The sequence below is a fragment of the Engraulis encrasicolus genome, chromosome 12, assembly GCF_034702125.1.
Source record: "Engraulis encrasicolus isolate BLACKSEA-1 chromosome 12, IST_EnEncr_1.0, whole genome shotgun sequence".
Taxonomy (NCBI): Eukaryota; Metazoa; Chordata; class Actinopteri; order Clupeiformes; family Engraulidae; genus Engraulis; species Engraulis encrasicolus.
The window spans coordinates 1,770,001-1,785,000 of NC_085868.1; the positions used below are offsets into that span (position 1 = coordinate 1,770,001).

A 15,000-nucleotide genomic window follows, 5' to 3' on the forward strand; every position below is an offset into this window, starting at 1 on the left:
TGGCTTTGCCTGTCTAATAATACCCCTGCCATCCCCTTCGATCCCTTCCCTCCACATACAGTCACGTACGCGTCCACACACGCAAACGCACCCACAGACACAGACACAGACACAGACACACAGACACAGGCAAGCGCACTTGATAGCTACACACTCCAGTGTGTCTCTGCAGGACCAAGGTTACTACAATGGCAAAAGCATTAATCACAGAGAGCAGGCAGAGGATTCAAACACAGCACCATGCCTCTCTCTTTCTCTACTCCCTTCTGCGCTCTCTCTGTCTCTCTTCTTTCGTCTTCCTTTTCTCTTTATCTCCATCAATCGCAGGCAAATATCACAAGACGCGCACGCACGCACACCTTACTTTGCTCTTAGCCTACACAACACACTTGTTTATTGCTCATTTCAGGTTTGGGACTGAGTGAAATGCCTGGCACTGGCATTAGATTAGTATGTTGTGAGGAGCTCCAGCAGCCATTACAAGCGTGGCTAATTAAGAGTAAAAAAAGTAGCCCTGTCAGGCTGGCAACGCCCATCTCTGTCTCTGTCTCTTCCCCTTTCTCTCTGGCTCTTTGTCTCTTTCAGACATAAATACACACGAAATGCACAGACACACACACCCAGACACACCCAGACACAGCCAGCCAGCCAGCCAGTCAGCCAGCCAGCCAGCCAGCCAGCCAGCCAGCCAGCCAGACAGCCAGACAGACAGACAGACAGACAGACAGACAGACAGACAGACAGACAGACAGACAGACAGACAGACAGACAGACAGACAGACACACACACACACACACACACACACACACACACACACACACACACACACACACACACACACACACACACACAAAGGAGAGTGTGTTGTTCCATTGGCCCTCAAATCTCACAATGACCTATGCAACACACACCCCTAACACAGAGACAAGATTTAGACTGACAGGACTCAGAAATATATTTAATTCCGTCTGGCCACTAGGTGTGTGTGTGTAACTGAGAAAGAGAACGAGAGCGAGAGAGAAGGTGTGTGTGTGTGTGTGTGTGTGTGTGTGTGTGTGTGTGTGTGTGTGTGTGTGTGTGTGCGTGTGTGCGAGTGTGCGTGTGAGTGTGCGTGCGCGTGTGTGGCTTCTGCCTCTGAGGCTTTTATCAAATTCCCGTTGCCATCTGCCATATTGTATTAAGGGCTACCGATGCCCATCAGCAATGAGAAATGTTAGATTTGACAGGAATGACCATACTGTCACCAAAATCATAAAATGAGTGGGCCTTGATGAACGAACAGGAGGGCCCAGACCAAAACAAAAGTGTTTTTCTTCATTGTTAAAATTGAACGTAATTCAATCACTTTTGACAGACAAACGGGTGGTTTCCCCTCGGCACTCTTGCGAATTTGCTTATGACTTTCACTGAAACCGTTAGAATGCCTGTTACCTGAATGAAAAAAAATAAGTAAAATAGATGGATAAATTAAATCTTAGAAATATGGTCAAACTCAATCTCAGTGGTTACTGTTGTTTAAATCTCGCAAAGGATTAAATTAAAGAGCATTTAATGTGATGGGCTGGATACATTTAATAAAAAAACTACTTTGTTGGTGGAAGTAGGAATGCTGTACCTCTCATTTCACTTCCTGCCACTTAAGTGAATACACAGTTGTTTCAATGAAACACACGTTAGGTCAGGGCATTTTAATACATCTTTGCGTGGTTCTCAACTGAACAAATATAATTTGGTGTTGCCTGAACAAATGTAGATTGGAATATCCCTTTTCAGAATGACTGACTATTTCAATTACTCCCAATAAGCAATCACACACACACACACACAGAGATACAGACACACAGACACAGACACAGACACAGACACAGACACAGACACAGACACACACACACAGAGGAACTGAAGAAGCCCCATACAATATGGTCCGCAGATATTATATGCCCTTTCCCATTTCCCTCAGAATTGAAACCTGACAAGTTGAGCTATGATAGGCACACCCAATAGACGAGAGAGCATGTGTGTGTGTGTGTGTGTGTGTGTGTGTGTGTGTGTGTGTGTGTGTGTGTGTGTGTGTGTGTGTGTGTGTGTGTGTGTGTGTGTGTGTGTGTGTGTGTGTGTGTGTGTGTGTGTGTGTGTGTGTGTGTGTGTGTGTGTGTGTCTGTGTGTATGTTAATGTGATTTATGTGATATGTGATTGTGTAGGCTGACTGGAATCAGTACTACATTTTTTTCTGTTAGCGATTAGAGAGGGAGTGTGTGTGTGTGTGTGTGTGTGTGTGTGTGTGTGTGTGTGTGTGTGTGTGTGTGTGTGTGTGTGTGTGTTTGTGTGTGTGTGTGTGTGTGTGTGTGTGTGTGTGTGTGTGTGTGTGTGTGTGTGTGTGTGTGTGTGTGTGTGTGTGTGTGTGAATATGCAAGGGGGTGGTCCTGGCAACAACAGCTGTAAGTCAAACAGTACTCACTTGAGGGTCCTCCAGCTGTGTCAAGAACATTTGCTGTGTGTGAGTATGCATGTAAATGTATATGGCTTTGTGTGTCTGTGTGTGTGTGTGTGTGTGTGTGTGTGTGTGTGTGTGTGTGTGTGTGTGTGTGTGTGTGTGTGTGTGTGTGTGTGTGTGTGTGTGTGTGTGTGTGTGTGTGTGTGTGTGTGTGTGTGTGTCTATGCAAGCGTGTGCATGTGTGTGTTTCTAGGAATGATGACTAAGGTGTACTGAGGAAACGCACCACAATAAAAAATGCTGGAAGCAGCAGAAGCATATCCACACACACACGCACGCAGACACACACCGTTCAAACTACAGACAAAAGGACATTGGGGACTTGATTTTATCTGTATTTTTAAATCTTGCAGGAAGTGGGCGATGAGAGAAAAGCCTCAGCGTTTAGACAGTAGGCACGGTACATGTGGAATGTGTGGAACGTGCACTCCCTCAGGTAGCCACATCCGTGAAGAACACCATGAAAGTCATGCAGAACATGGGCACTGTGGGGTAAAATGGCTTGCATCACAACAGGAAATGTAGTGTCTGTTGTTTTTAATCTCAAGATGTTTGGAAGCGGAACTGTCTTCCACTCAAGATTCAAGAAAGTTTATCAATCTGAAAAAGCCCATGGTATCGTGTTTGGAGTACAACGTAGTAGTTAGTAGTAGTAGCAGCAGATCCCCGATTTAAGTGCATTAGAGGTAAAAGTGACACCAGTGCTCGATTCCCCCTCCCCCAACCCATGTAAAGTGCAACAAAGATTTTTAAGTGCCCTCCACACGCACACGTCTTCCAAAGAATACATAAATGAACAGTCTCCCGACCCCTAAATAATTAGGCACTAGTATTTCTCAACAGACCTGTAAATGCAAGTCTTATAGCCTGGGGGTATAGGCTGTTGGCCAGGCTTTTAGTCCTCCTCTGTAGGGACCTGTATCTTCTTGCGGATAGCCGCTAGAACAAGTGATAGGCAGGATGGTGGCAGTCATGCAGGATGCTCTGCACTCTCCTGAAACTATCTAGAAAGAAAGCGAACTACTATCTGCTTGGAGTTAATGTAAGTGAGCGCAGCGTTTGACATAGCCATTCCCCACAGCCCCAGTGTTTGGGGATTGCTTTAAACGTCCAATATTTAAGATTTCCCTTCTTCAAACTTGACAGGGCTGAGAATGGACAGTATGACACCCAGAGCAAGTTTATAGGTTGGCAAGAGGCACGCTCAGTGTTTGTTACTTGCTTTAAAGCGATTCTGTACCATTTCTGGAAATAAGCTAATTTCACACATCCCCATGATTGAGTTTTACCTTCTCCTGTACCTCCAGCTGTTTCCTGTAAGTCGGACAGTGCAAATTTGACCTCCAGGCTAGCATACATCATTGAATTTTATGGGTCCAGCTTCCAAGATTCAGTGGAAATAGCTAGCTTCCTAATTAGAAGTATAATCACCCAACAAAGAGAACGGCTGGACGAACAGGAGGAAAGGTAAAGCTCAATTACGTAACTCCAGGGGAGTTGTGAAATGAGCTTATTTTTCCCAGAAATGCATTTTGTGTGAAATTTGTGTTACTCACTGGTAGTGCACCCAGGAGGGTCCCAGGGTCTTCTTGAACTGTGTCAGGCCCACAATGTCAATGTAGATGAGCTCCACCACCTTATCCCCTTGGGTGGGGCAGCTGGACTTGTTCCCCATCACACGCTTCATGATCCTAAAGGGATGTGGAGAAGGAGAAGGAGAAGGAGAAGGAGAAGGAGAGAAGGAGAGAAGGAGAGAAGGAGAAGGAGAAGGAGAGAAGGAGAAGGAGAAGGAGAGAATGAGAGAATGAGAAGTAGGAGGGAGGGATGGAGAGGGAGAGAGCAAGAGAGATGAAGTCACAAAGTCAGAGTCAGAGCTCTGCTAGATATGTGGAGATGCGTATATTGTGTCCAAGCCCATACAGAATGGTATGTGTGAATGTGTGTGTGTTTGTCTGTATGTATTTTTCCTCACTCTTTGAACTCTGTACAGATGTGTATATCTTGTCCCAGCCGATGCGGTATGGTGTTTATGTGTGTAGCTAGTGAAGACTCATCTCTTCTGAGAGCTTACCTGCATAAAATCTACTCATCTCTAATCATGGGTACTAACCTGCACACCATTTCATAGGTCCTCCACTATTTTTCTGCTCTCTATCTGTTCTCAGGCATGAAAACGGGTCAGGGGTGAAAAAGGTGAGAAAGGTGCGGCGTGGCGCGGTGGCACGGAGCGGCGCTGCGCGGCGCGGCGCGTGTGCTGCAGCGGTGCACGCGAATGTGTGGTGTGCAGTGGCGTTTTTGGGGGATAGTGTTGAGTCATACTAGGGGGGTCTGGGGGCATGGTCTCCCATGGGAGAAAATTTAGCTAAAACCGTCTTTAAATTATGAATTTTGAGCATACTGTAGCGACCCAGGGACAGTGAACATAAGAAGAACTGTCAACCATCTTCGTTACTTCATGATTGTCATGCTGTCATGTCTGATGAGGGGGGCAGACAGACAGACAGACAGACAGACAGACAGACAGACAGACAGACAGATAGATAGATAGATAGATAGATAGAATGGGTTTTGGTTCTCAGCCTTTTAAAAAAATAAATTCCCCCTTGACCTCATCTTGCCTGGTTGTGATCTCGTTTGAACAGTTAATCATCATATTTCAGACAACTTGTTATAAAAAAAATATTTGTCACAGTTTGGATAAACTACTGAAATTTTTGTCCATTCACCTAGTAGTCAGCCTGCCATCAGCAGCTAAGGTGCTTAAATAAACTTTTGATGGCATTTTTTGTTAAAAGTTGGCAACCATGCCAGAAGTTATCAGCATGGGCTAAGGTTTCAGAATCACCTGGTTGCCAACATGGAACTTGACCTTTAAGGTCAAATCTGAAGGTCAAAGGGTCAAACACTGTCAAATAACAGTGTTATTTGGTTAAAAATGGTTACAAAGTTGTTAAAAGTGGGAAACCATGCCAGAAGTCATCAGCATGGATTAAGGATTCAGAATCAACTTGTTGCCAACACTGAACTTGACCTTTAGGGTCAAATTTGAAGGCCAAAAGGTCAAAAACGGTATTTTCTTGCTAGTCTTCTTTTTTGGGAACTGTATATTCATGGAATTCTTTTTTAAAAGTTGGCAACCATGCCAGAAGTTTTCAGCATGGGCTAAGGTTTCAGAATCACCTAGTTGCCAATTTGGAACTTGACCTTTAGGGTCAAATTTGAAGGTCAAAAGGTCAAAACCTATTTATTTCAAGGTTAGACTTTTTGGAGGACAGTGTTCATCTTTTTCAAAAGTTGGTAACCATGCTAGAAGTTATCAGCATGGACTAAGGTTTCAGAATCACCTGGAACTTGACCTTTAAGGTCAAATCTGAAGGTCAAAAACAATGTATTTCACTGATTCTTGAGAAAGCATCTAAAACATGTCTCAGCAGTAAACTGCCAATTCTGTTGAAAATAAACTACATTTTCATGAACTAAATGAATCCAGGTAAAGACCCAGGGGTCTGTTACACAAATGTACAATCGTTTGAAATATTTAAGTGTAATTTTATTACTTTTCATGGCTTTAAACCTGCCCACACCCTGTAAAAACAGCTGTCCCAAGGACAGACATCATCATTTCAATTTACTTAAAATGTAAAAATCACTGACATTATTGAATAATATCACCATGATGTGAAAGTCCATATTGAAGTGGTTCTGCAGATATGCACATAGTGCATGTAAAGCAATATTTACTACTATTTTCTGATTGCTCAAAGTGTGTCCAGCATATTAGTCACCACCGTCAGATTTTTTTAAAAAGACAATAAAATCAGGTATGCACAAGGTCATTGTCATTACTTTGGACCCCGTTTCAAACCTTTAGCTCTACTGAATACTTCACCATCACTGAAGCTCCTGTAAGTTTACTAATTTCTCCTCAATTTGTTAATTTGTTTGGACACTGGTACTGTCCCAACCATAAACTGTCAACACCGTCGGGGGTTTTAATAGTATTATGTTACATTAATGTTAATTATATATACATTTTCAGAAGCGGCATGAAGCCCCTAAGAAACAGAGCGAAAACGAAGTGGCTAATGTGAGCAAAAAATGTAAAATATGTAAAAGAGTGTTTTTTTGTCTCACACCGTCAGATGTCACCACCGTCAGATTTTGTTCCGCTCATCATCTTGTTCCATATTTTACTAAATTGTGCTGGTTAATGAAACATTACCAGACATGTTAGTAATAATTGTGACCCAAACTTATACTCCAGCCTCCACTGAGGTGCATTTGGAGGGTTTTTTGTCACAAAACCTGACGGTGGTGACATCTGATGTAGTTCACAAAAAAGCATGTATTTTACATGTTTTTGACAAGTTTTAAGAATATGCTTCCAATAAGTATCTACAATTATGTTGAATTGTAAAAGTAATTCACTTAAATACAGTAAACATATTTTTTTTACTTCTAATTCTGTCTGACGCTGGTGACAAAACCAAGAAAGAGTCAATTTTATGAAAAATGTAAAACATGGGGAGCTTGGCCAATACATTCACTGCAAGACCTTCATCTATGATAATACACCTCTATATTTTGGATTTGAACAACTTAAAACCTGTTTATGGCACATTTTCAATAATCTAGGCCTACTTCCTAGAGTATCTAACAAATGAAGAAAAAACACATGCACAAACATACTGTGCACACACAAAAATAAAGTGTTTATGCTAGATGTCATTGACTTGAGAGGGCTATTTATTTTGCTAAATGTAGGTAATAATTAGGTCACTTTCACCACCTTCAGATTACTGTCACCACCGTCAGTTCTTAAGTCACCACCGTAAGAAGGAGTTTTGGACATTTTAAATGAATGTCCTTACAATTTTTTTCCTTTGGAGTTGTTGAATTATGAACTAATTGCAAATTTAAGCCTACACGAATATTTGTGAAATTACAAAAAAATGTTTGATCTATTTAGGCATTAAGTAAGCATTGTCTGACAGCACATATTTTAAAATTAGAACACATGAAGCAGTATTAAAATAGAATGAAAGTGAATTTTCAACATTTAAAGGCGTATGTGTGAACCAAAAAACACACACAATCACTTAAACACTCCAGATACATATGCAACCAAATCAATACACTTTTTATTGCTTTTAATTGTGTCTGACGGTGTTGACAAAAAACAAGGTATGATCGGAGAAAAACCTGATTTCTGAAAAAAAATCAAAATGGGGAGATTGGCCTTGTGCATTTCTGAAAAGCCAAGACCTTTGTCTACGAGGATATACCATATTATTTTGTAATTCACTTCGTTTTTTTCTTTCAAGATTACAACCTGTTTTAGCCACTTTCTCAAGAATCAGTGATTTACTGGTTTGCCTTTTTTGGTGATCTTTATATTCATGGAATTCTTGTTTTCAAAAGTTGGCAACCATGCTAGAAGTAATCAGCATGGACTAAAGTTTCAGAATCACCTGGTTAGCACATAGAACTTGACCTCTAAGGTCAAATTTGAAGGTCAAAAGGTCAACCGAGGTCAATTAAAAAAAACAGTTTTTTGGTGATGTGCTTTCATAAAATACAAGTTGTTTGCATGGTACTGTATATTGAATAATTAGTAGGCCTATAATTTGATATGATTTGATTTGGCTTATCATGGTGAGGCTCTGGCCTGTCATTCTTAGACATTCATCATAGCTCATTAGCATAAAATTAACTTAAACTTGTATTTTCACTCTGGTCATCTAAATTACTTTATTCTTCTTTGTGAAGCACATTAAGCTGCTGGTATGAAATGCGATATGACTTGGCTCACCAGTGAATTTGCTTTGCCCCATCAATTCACAGGCTTTCCATAGAAAATAATACTGACTTCTGTTATTTCTAATGTGTTTCAAATGGTTATAGCAATGAAGGATACTTGCTGATTTGCTGTCATATCATGATTAGGACATGCAACCTACAGTAAGAGTAGATCAAGTATTGCACACTTTTCTTGATGTTCTCATAACTACTGTAGAATGTTCTGTTGCAATTTCCCAGGCTTGAGTTTTTGTGTCACCTGTCCAAAGCAACATGCTTATCTTTGGGTATTGATTGGTCTAGACATGACTTTTTTCAGAAAGACAAAAAGGCAATTGATGTTACCACCAAGTGATGCATATGGATTGCATCTTGCATAAGCAAATCAGCAAGCAATGAATGGCAAAGGAAACCTCCAGTTCCACATAGTAGCTTAGGACTGATAAGTTGTGGTTGTAGAACCAAGTGGCCAATACATGCCTGCAGTTGCCTGAGGAATGGACAGTCCTGTATACCTGCATGTGATTAAAATGTAGAATGTTTAAACGGCGTAGGGATAGAATATGATCTGGATGACACAACCTTTTTGTAATAACAGCAATAATAGCTCCTTCAAATACATTCATTCATACATAAACATTCAGTATGTACTGACATCACATTTGAATTTTAATTATCGTTTAAATTATTATTGAAGTAAAGAAACAAATGATGAATTACATTCTTGTTATTGACCATTTGCAATAATCACTTTCAATTCATACCCTAATAATAAAGACTACATAACTTCTAAATATACAGTCCCCTAAAGTATTGGAACAGAAAGGCAAATTTCCTTGTTTTTGTTGTTCACTGAAGACTTGGGTTTAAAGGGGCTCTAAGTAGGATTAAGAGGTTCATTAATCACTGTTCAGTTATCTGATACTTATTTGAGTCATAAGTAGGTGAAGGGTGACTCTCGCGAACACTTCCACAGTCCACTGTCAGAAAACCCCAAATGCAGCTTTTGACAGCGCTGTCCGCTTCGGGAGAAACCTCATCAAAACAGTGTTTTATTTTCTTTAATATCATTTGTTCCAATACTTTCACTCACCTAAAATGATTTAAATAATAAGAAATATCTCCTCCAGGTACTAATTATTCAATAGATCATGCAAACAACATGTATTTTATGAAAGCACATCACAAAAACCCAAAACATTTTTTTTCCTCGGTTGACCTTTTGACCTTCAAATTTGACCTTAAAGGTCAAGTTCTATGCTGGCAACCATGGACCATGAAACCATTGTCCATGCTGATAACTTCTAGCATGATTGTCAACTTTTCAAAAATAATTCCATGGATATGAAGCCCCCCAGCAAAAGGCAAACCAGAAAATGCATTGTTTTTGACATTCAAATTTTACCTTAAGTCAAGTTCCATGTTGGCAACCAGGTGATTCTGAAACCTTAGTCCATGCTGATAACATCTAGCATGGTTGCTGACATTTGAAAAAGAATTCCATGAATATACAGTTCCCAAAATAGACTAACCAGAAAATACATTGTTTTTGACCTTTTGACCTTCAAATTTGACCCTAAAGGTCAAGTTCCGCGTTGGCAACAAGTTGATTCTGAATCTTTAGTCCATGCTAATGACTTCTGGCATGGTTGCCCACTTTTAACATCATTTTAACATTTTTTAACTAAATAACACTGTTATTTGACCGTGGTTGACCTTTTGACCTTCATATTTGACCTTAAAGGTCAAGTTCCATGTTGGCAACCAGGTGATTCTGAAACCTTAGCCCATGCTGATAACTTCTGGCATGGTTGCCAACTTTTAACAGAAAATGCCATCAAACATTTATTTTAGGGTCTTGGCAGGCTGACTATAGTATATCTGTTTCCCTATTTTAAAAAAAATGATAGGAAAGCTCCAACTTTGACGGTGAAAAAAAAAACTTTGACCGTGTTCCACTAGATTTTTAATATGTCATTTAGATGTAGGCTACCAAGGGATTACAAAAAACTTGGCATGATTCCTAAAACAATTTGTCCCGTGTCAAACGATTGACTAAGTTAGGCTTCGCTCTTTCTCCCTCTCCCTCTCTCTCGTGCGTGCTATAAGAAGCCGCAGCATTCGAAGCATGACGTTGGATGCCTCGCGTAGATATGCGCTTCTTCCCCGGCCGTAGCGCATACTATTTCGCCATTCCGTAGCGCACAGACCCGTTAAAATAGCCGTCAGGAAAACGTGCCGTAAGCCTACCCAAGCTTTCATTAAGGGAGCTCTTTTGAGAATAAATACTTTTTCACGTGGGCAGGGCAAATGCGGTTTCAAATTATTAGGAAAACAGCTTAACTTCTGTGGCTAACTACATCCACTCCCTTCTCATCGAAATGCTTGCGTCTTGATGTTCTCATAAGAATCATGATCTCAAATAGCTACCTCTCTGGGAAACATGTAGACTATCTGTGACAGATCGTTTGGACATTTTCTTATAATCAGAGATGTTCTAGAACTAAAAAGAAAGATATTTGATACAACCACGCCAGCCCCGCAGAACAAATCTTCACCTGTTTAAAACGCTTTCAAAGATAAGTATGAAGGGCGGAGCTTAGATTGAGCTCGTTCACGTTATTGGCTGTGCCGACAGCAACAAATGCTGTGATTGGTCAAACGTCATTGTCAGTTGTGGAAAGTTTTCTGCGGTAGAGCGCTACACAATGATACAGTAAATTGGCGCTACACTTTTCTCCTCGCTCGACACCCCCCCCCTCCCCCTAAAAATTTCTCCTCGGATCTACACGATTCACAGAAATGACCCATTTTGATTTCAAAACGGCGAAATTCGCCGAAAGGTGAGGGATTTTCATGCCTGTGTTCTACATTACTTGTATACGCACTGCTGCACTCTGTACTGACCCCACACTCTGTACTTGCTTGAATGTCCTCCTTGTAAGACGCTTTGGTCAAAAGTGTCTGCTTAATGTAATGTAATGTATTGTGTTTTTCCCCCCTTACTCCGCTAGCAATGCGGAGATGCGTATATCGCGTCCCAGCCGATACAGTATGTTTTGTGTGTGTGTGTGTGTGTGTGTGTGTGTGTGTGTGTGTGTGTGTGTGTGTGTGTGTTTTTCCCCCTTACTCTTTGAGCTCTGCTAGCGATGCGGAGATGCGTATGTCGTGTCCCAGCAAGTAGAGTGTGGTGATGAGGTCGCTCCACTGCACCAGCTCCCCCAGTGGTCCTCCACTGAAGGCGTTCTCCGCTATCTTGAAACCAGACTCCTTAGTCAACAGGCCCAGATGCACCAAGATCTGCAGCACACGGACAACACACACAAACAAATACGCACGCACACATGCACACACACACAGAGTAAAATATACAGGTTACATACCTTAAGTATAATGCAGATGTAAGAGACACTCTTGGTAGTGATGACTAACAAAACGCACTGTTAAATATATGTACAAAGCTGACAGCTTTAGCAATACTGTTATATTGTATATGTACATGTACATGTTATGCACATGTAAGCACACATTCAGTAATACATACAATGTTACCTACGTTTTTACAATTTCTATACATGTATTGAGTGCGTATACTGAGTGTGTGTGCTATGACAAATGTTTGAGTGCAAGTGTGTGAATGTCAGTTTCGATATATGAACATGTTTATATCGTGTGCATGCACTTTTCTAATATTGTACATGCTAATACATGTGAACATTTTAATATTGGTAGGAGAATCCTGTTAGCGTTAAATAATAAATGCAGTTGGCAGCAAATGCAATAGATAATATGCTGCGGGATCTACAGCACAGGGACCAATAGTACATAATACAGTTAAATGTGCATGTTACACAGGGCGTAATTAATAAAATATATAATGTTACATTTACCACTACATGTCAGGAATACTCTTGGCATTGAATCATACATGGACAACATGCCTGGTATGCGTGTGAGAGAGGGAATGTGACGTGTCCGTGTGTGTGTCCGTGTGTGTCCGTGTGTGTGTGTGTGTGTCCGTGTCCGTGTCCGTGTCCGTGTGTGTGTGTGTGCGTGTGTGTGCTACTGTTGGTGCTGTGAATGTCCTTGTGAATGTGAAAGTGGCTGTGTGCGTCACAGTGTATGTGTGTGTACGTGCATGTGTGTGTTCATATATGCATGTGTGACTGTGCGTGTATGTGTGTTTGCTAAATTATTCACGGCTACTTGTATTATGGAAAGGCCGGCGGTGCACAGGGACAATGCTCTTTCTGTGTTTTTACTTCATTCAGCTCTCTCCCTTGGATTTCATCTCTCTGTCTCTCTGTCTCTCTGTCTCTCTTACGCACGCACGCACGCACGCACGCACGCACGCACGCACACACACACACCACTGTGCACATCACTGTGTCCTTAACTCTTAAAGGTTCGGAGCCTTTCAGACAGTCTGCTACACATTCAAATTCTGTAAGTATATTAATTTAACCAAATATACCTGTTTGTATTTCAAGTACATGCATGTTATTGTGCAGCCTGCTGGTCTTTAAGGAAACAGTTCTTCACTGTGTGCTCTATAGGCCTAAACTGTCTATTTCAAAGAAACAAACACCACAAATTACTTTTTTTGACCAGAACTGGATTAACACACACGGTAGATATGGCTGCAGGGGGCCCTGATTGGCTAAAAGTGAAAAAATGCAGAATTATGTTTTTATTAAAAAAAACATCCGTCATGTTAAATGCAGTTGGTAGACGTGTTATCCTTAATTACTAGCTCAAAACAATGACAGTATATGCAAATTTATCACAATACCATCTTAATCCATCGCTGGTTTTGACCATAAGGTAGGATGCATTTCAAACTAAGAAGTGCAGTCTCAGGACTGCAGAACTGGGGCCAATGAATCCACACCTATCCTGAGGAGAGGACACTTTAAAACTGAAACCATTTATGTGCCTACTGAAAACATTTTGGGGAGATAAATGCTCTTTCTGGCAGTCTTGGGTCAACCAACTGGATTTGCCAATTACTGTGTTTTTCTCTGCCCTGTTTTCGCTTACACCTATTTCCTGAAACGCTGACAAAGAGATCGCAAAACGACACAACAGAGACAGTCACAGTCACACACAGAAAAATAATGCCAGCAAACGAAATTAGGAGAGAGAGAGAGAGGATGGGGGGATGGCAGTATTGCAAATAGAAAGAGAGAGAGTTTGAAAGGGTGAAAGAGAGATATAAAAACAGAGCGAGAGCGAGGGAGGAATAATGGCTATTACGGATGAATAAAGCCTGCCATTGTCTGCCAAAGAAAGTAACCTGAAGTGACTTGGCATTATCAGTTACACGGTTACTACTGGCCTTATCCATTCCACAGTAATAAATGTCTTGGAATTGAGATATCCTAAACTGGCTCGTCTCTCTACTGAGGCTTATACAGAATAGACCGATAAGACTTCATGGCAGTTCCACACTTTTACTGGTCATATGAGGCCAGAATTTAACAGACCCAAACGACAAAGGCGACCAAAATGTATTTTGAGACAGCAGGAAGCTTAATTGCTCATTGAGATTTCTTTAGTAGAAATAGACAGTACAGCATACTTTAATGCGTCTTGGGCTTCTCAGTCACTACATCATATTACTCATACATAAACAATATATACCAGCATCTAGCACTGTGTTGGGTGCGCTTGAATGTTGCGGTACAGTACATTTGAAACATGAGTGTTACTTTTGCTCCCCCAAAAAGGTAAGTGTTATATAACAGTGCAACACAAACTGCCATCTCCCTTGGCTACGGATGCAATCCCCAAGACTACCGGAACGTGTAGATAACATTGGGCCGCACAGCACGACCTAATTTGCCTTATGGTAACTGGATATAGAGAGCTGCTCCACTGAGTATCATTGGCTAGGTTGCCAGCACTTCCTTCTTTTAGTGCACCCAAAAACATTGTATAAGATTACTATACTCTGAGAATCTCTGGTCTGTGTGTGTTTGTGTGTGTATGTGTGTGAGTGTGTACAGGTGGATGTTGCAACTTGACCACCGAACTACAAAAATACAAAGATAGTGTACTGAATGCAACAGTCTATGGAGGTGTGCAGCTATACAACTGTATGGGTAGATTCAACTGTGTTTCAGCCGTGTGTGTGTGTGTGTGTGTGTGTGTGTGTGTGTGTGTGTGTGTGTGTGTGTGTGTGTGTGTGTGTGTGTGTGTGTGTGTGTGTGTGTAAGTGTGCGTGTCTGGCATTGTATGTGATCATACTGCATTAACTCAGGGCTCGGCCATGCATGTGCAAGTGCAGAGCGCACGTGTGTGTGCGTGCATGCGGTCACCTTCTTGCGTTTGCGTCCGCGTAGGTCCTGTTTGTGGGCTAGTGAGCGTACTGCGCTGACCCACGGCTCGGCCATGCGCTTGATACGCAGCATCATCCAGCGGAACTCCTCACGCCTTGACATCACGCGGTACAGCTCGTCAAAACTCGTACGGATCTCCGTCTATAGGATGGAGGGAGGGAGAGAGAGAGAGAGAGAGAGAGAGAGAGAGAAAGAGAGAGAGGGAGAGAGAGAGAGAGAGAGAGAAAGAGTGACAGGTAGAGACAGAGACCATCAAATCATTTAACCATTATCACATTGAGAATCCACCTTAGACAGACCGGACAGATGAGACTGGTTGAACCAAAGCATTACACAGCAACATTTCTAGAGCTGCAGGAGCGTA

General features: G+C 41.5%; 1 protein-coding gene across 1 annotated transcript in view; it reads right to left on the reverse strand.

The window, feature by feature from the left end:
* Positions 1–15,000, reverse strand: part of mgat5 (alpha-1,6-mannosylglycoprotein 6-beta-N-acetylglucosaminyltransferase) — a 183,579-nt gene that overhangs the window by 75,237 nt on the left and 93,342 nt on the right. The window contains exons 7-9 of the mRNA XM_063212631.1: positions 14,616–14,777; positions 11,426–11,595; positions 4,053–4,187 (exon numbers count right to left, since the gene is read on the reverse strand). Of these exons, the coding sequence (XP_063068701.1) occupies positions 4,053–4,187; positions 11,426–11,595; positions 14,616–14,777 (467 nt within the window). The remainder of the gene's footprint in view (positions 1–4,052; positions 4,188–11,425; positions 11,596–14,615; positions 14,778–15,000) is intronic.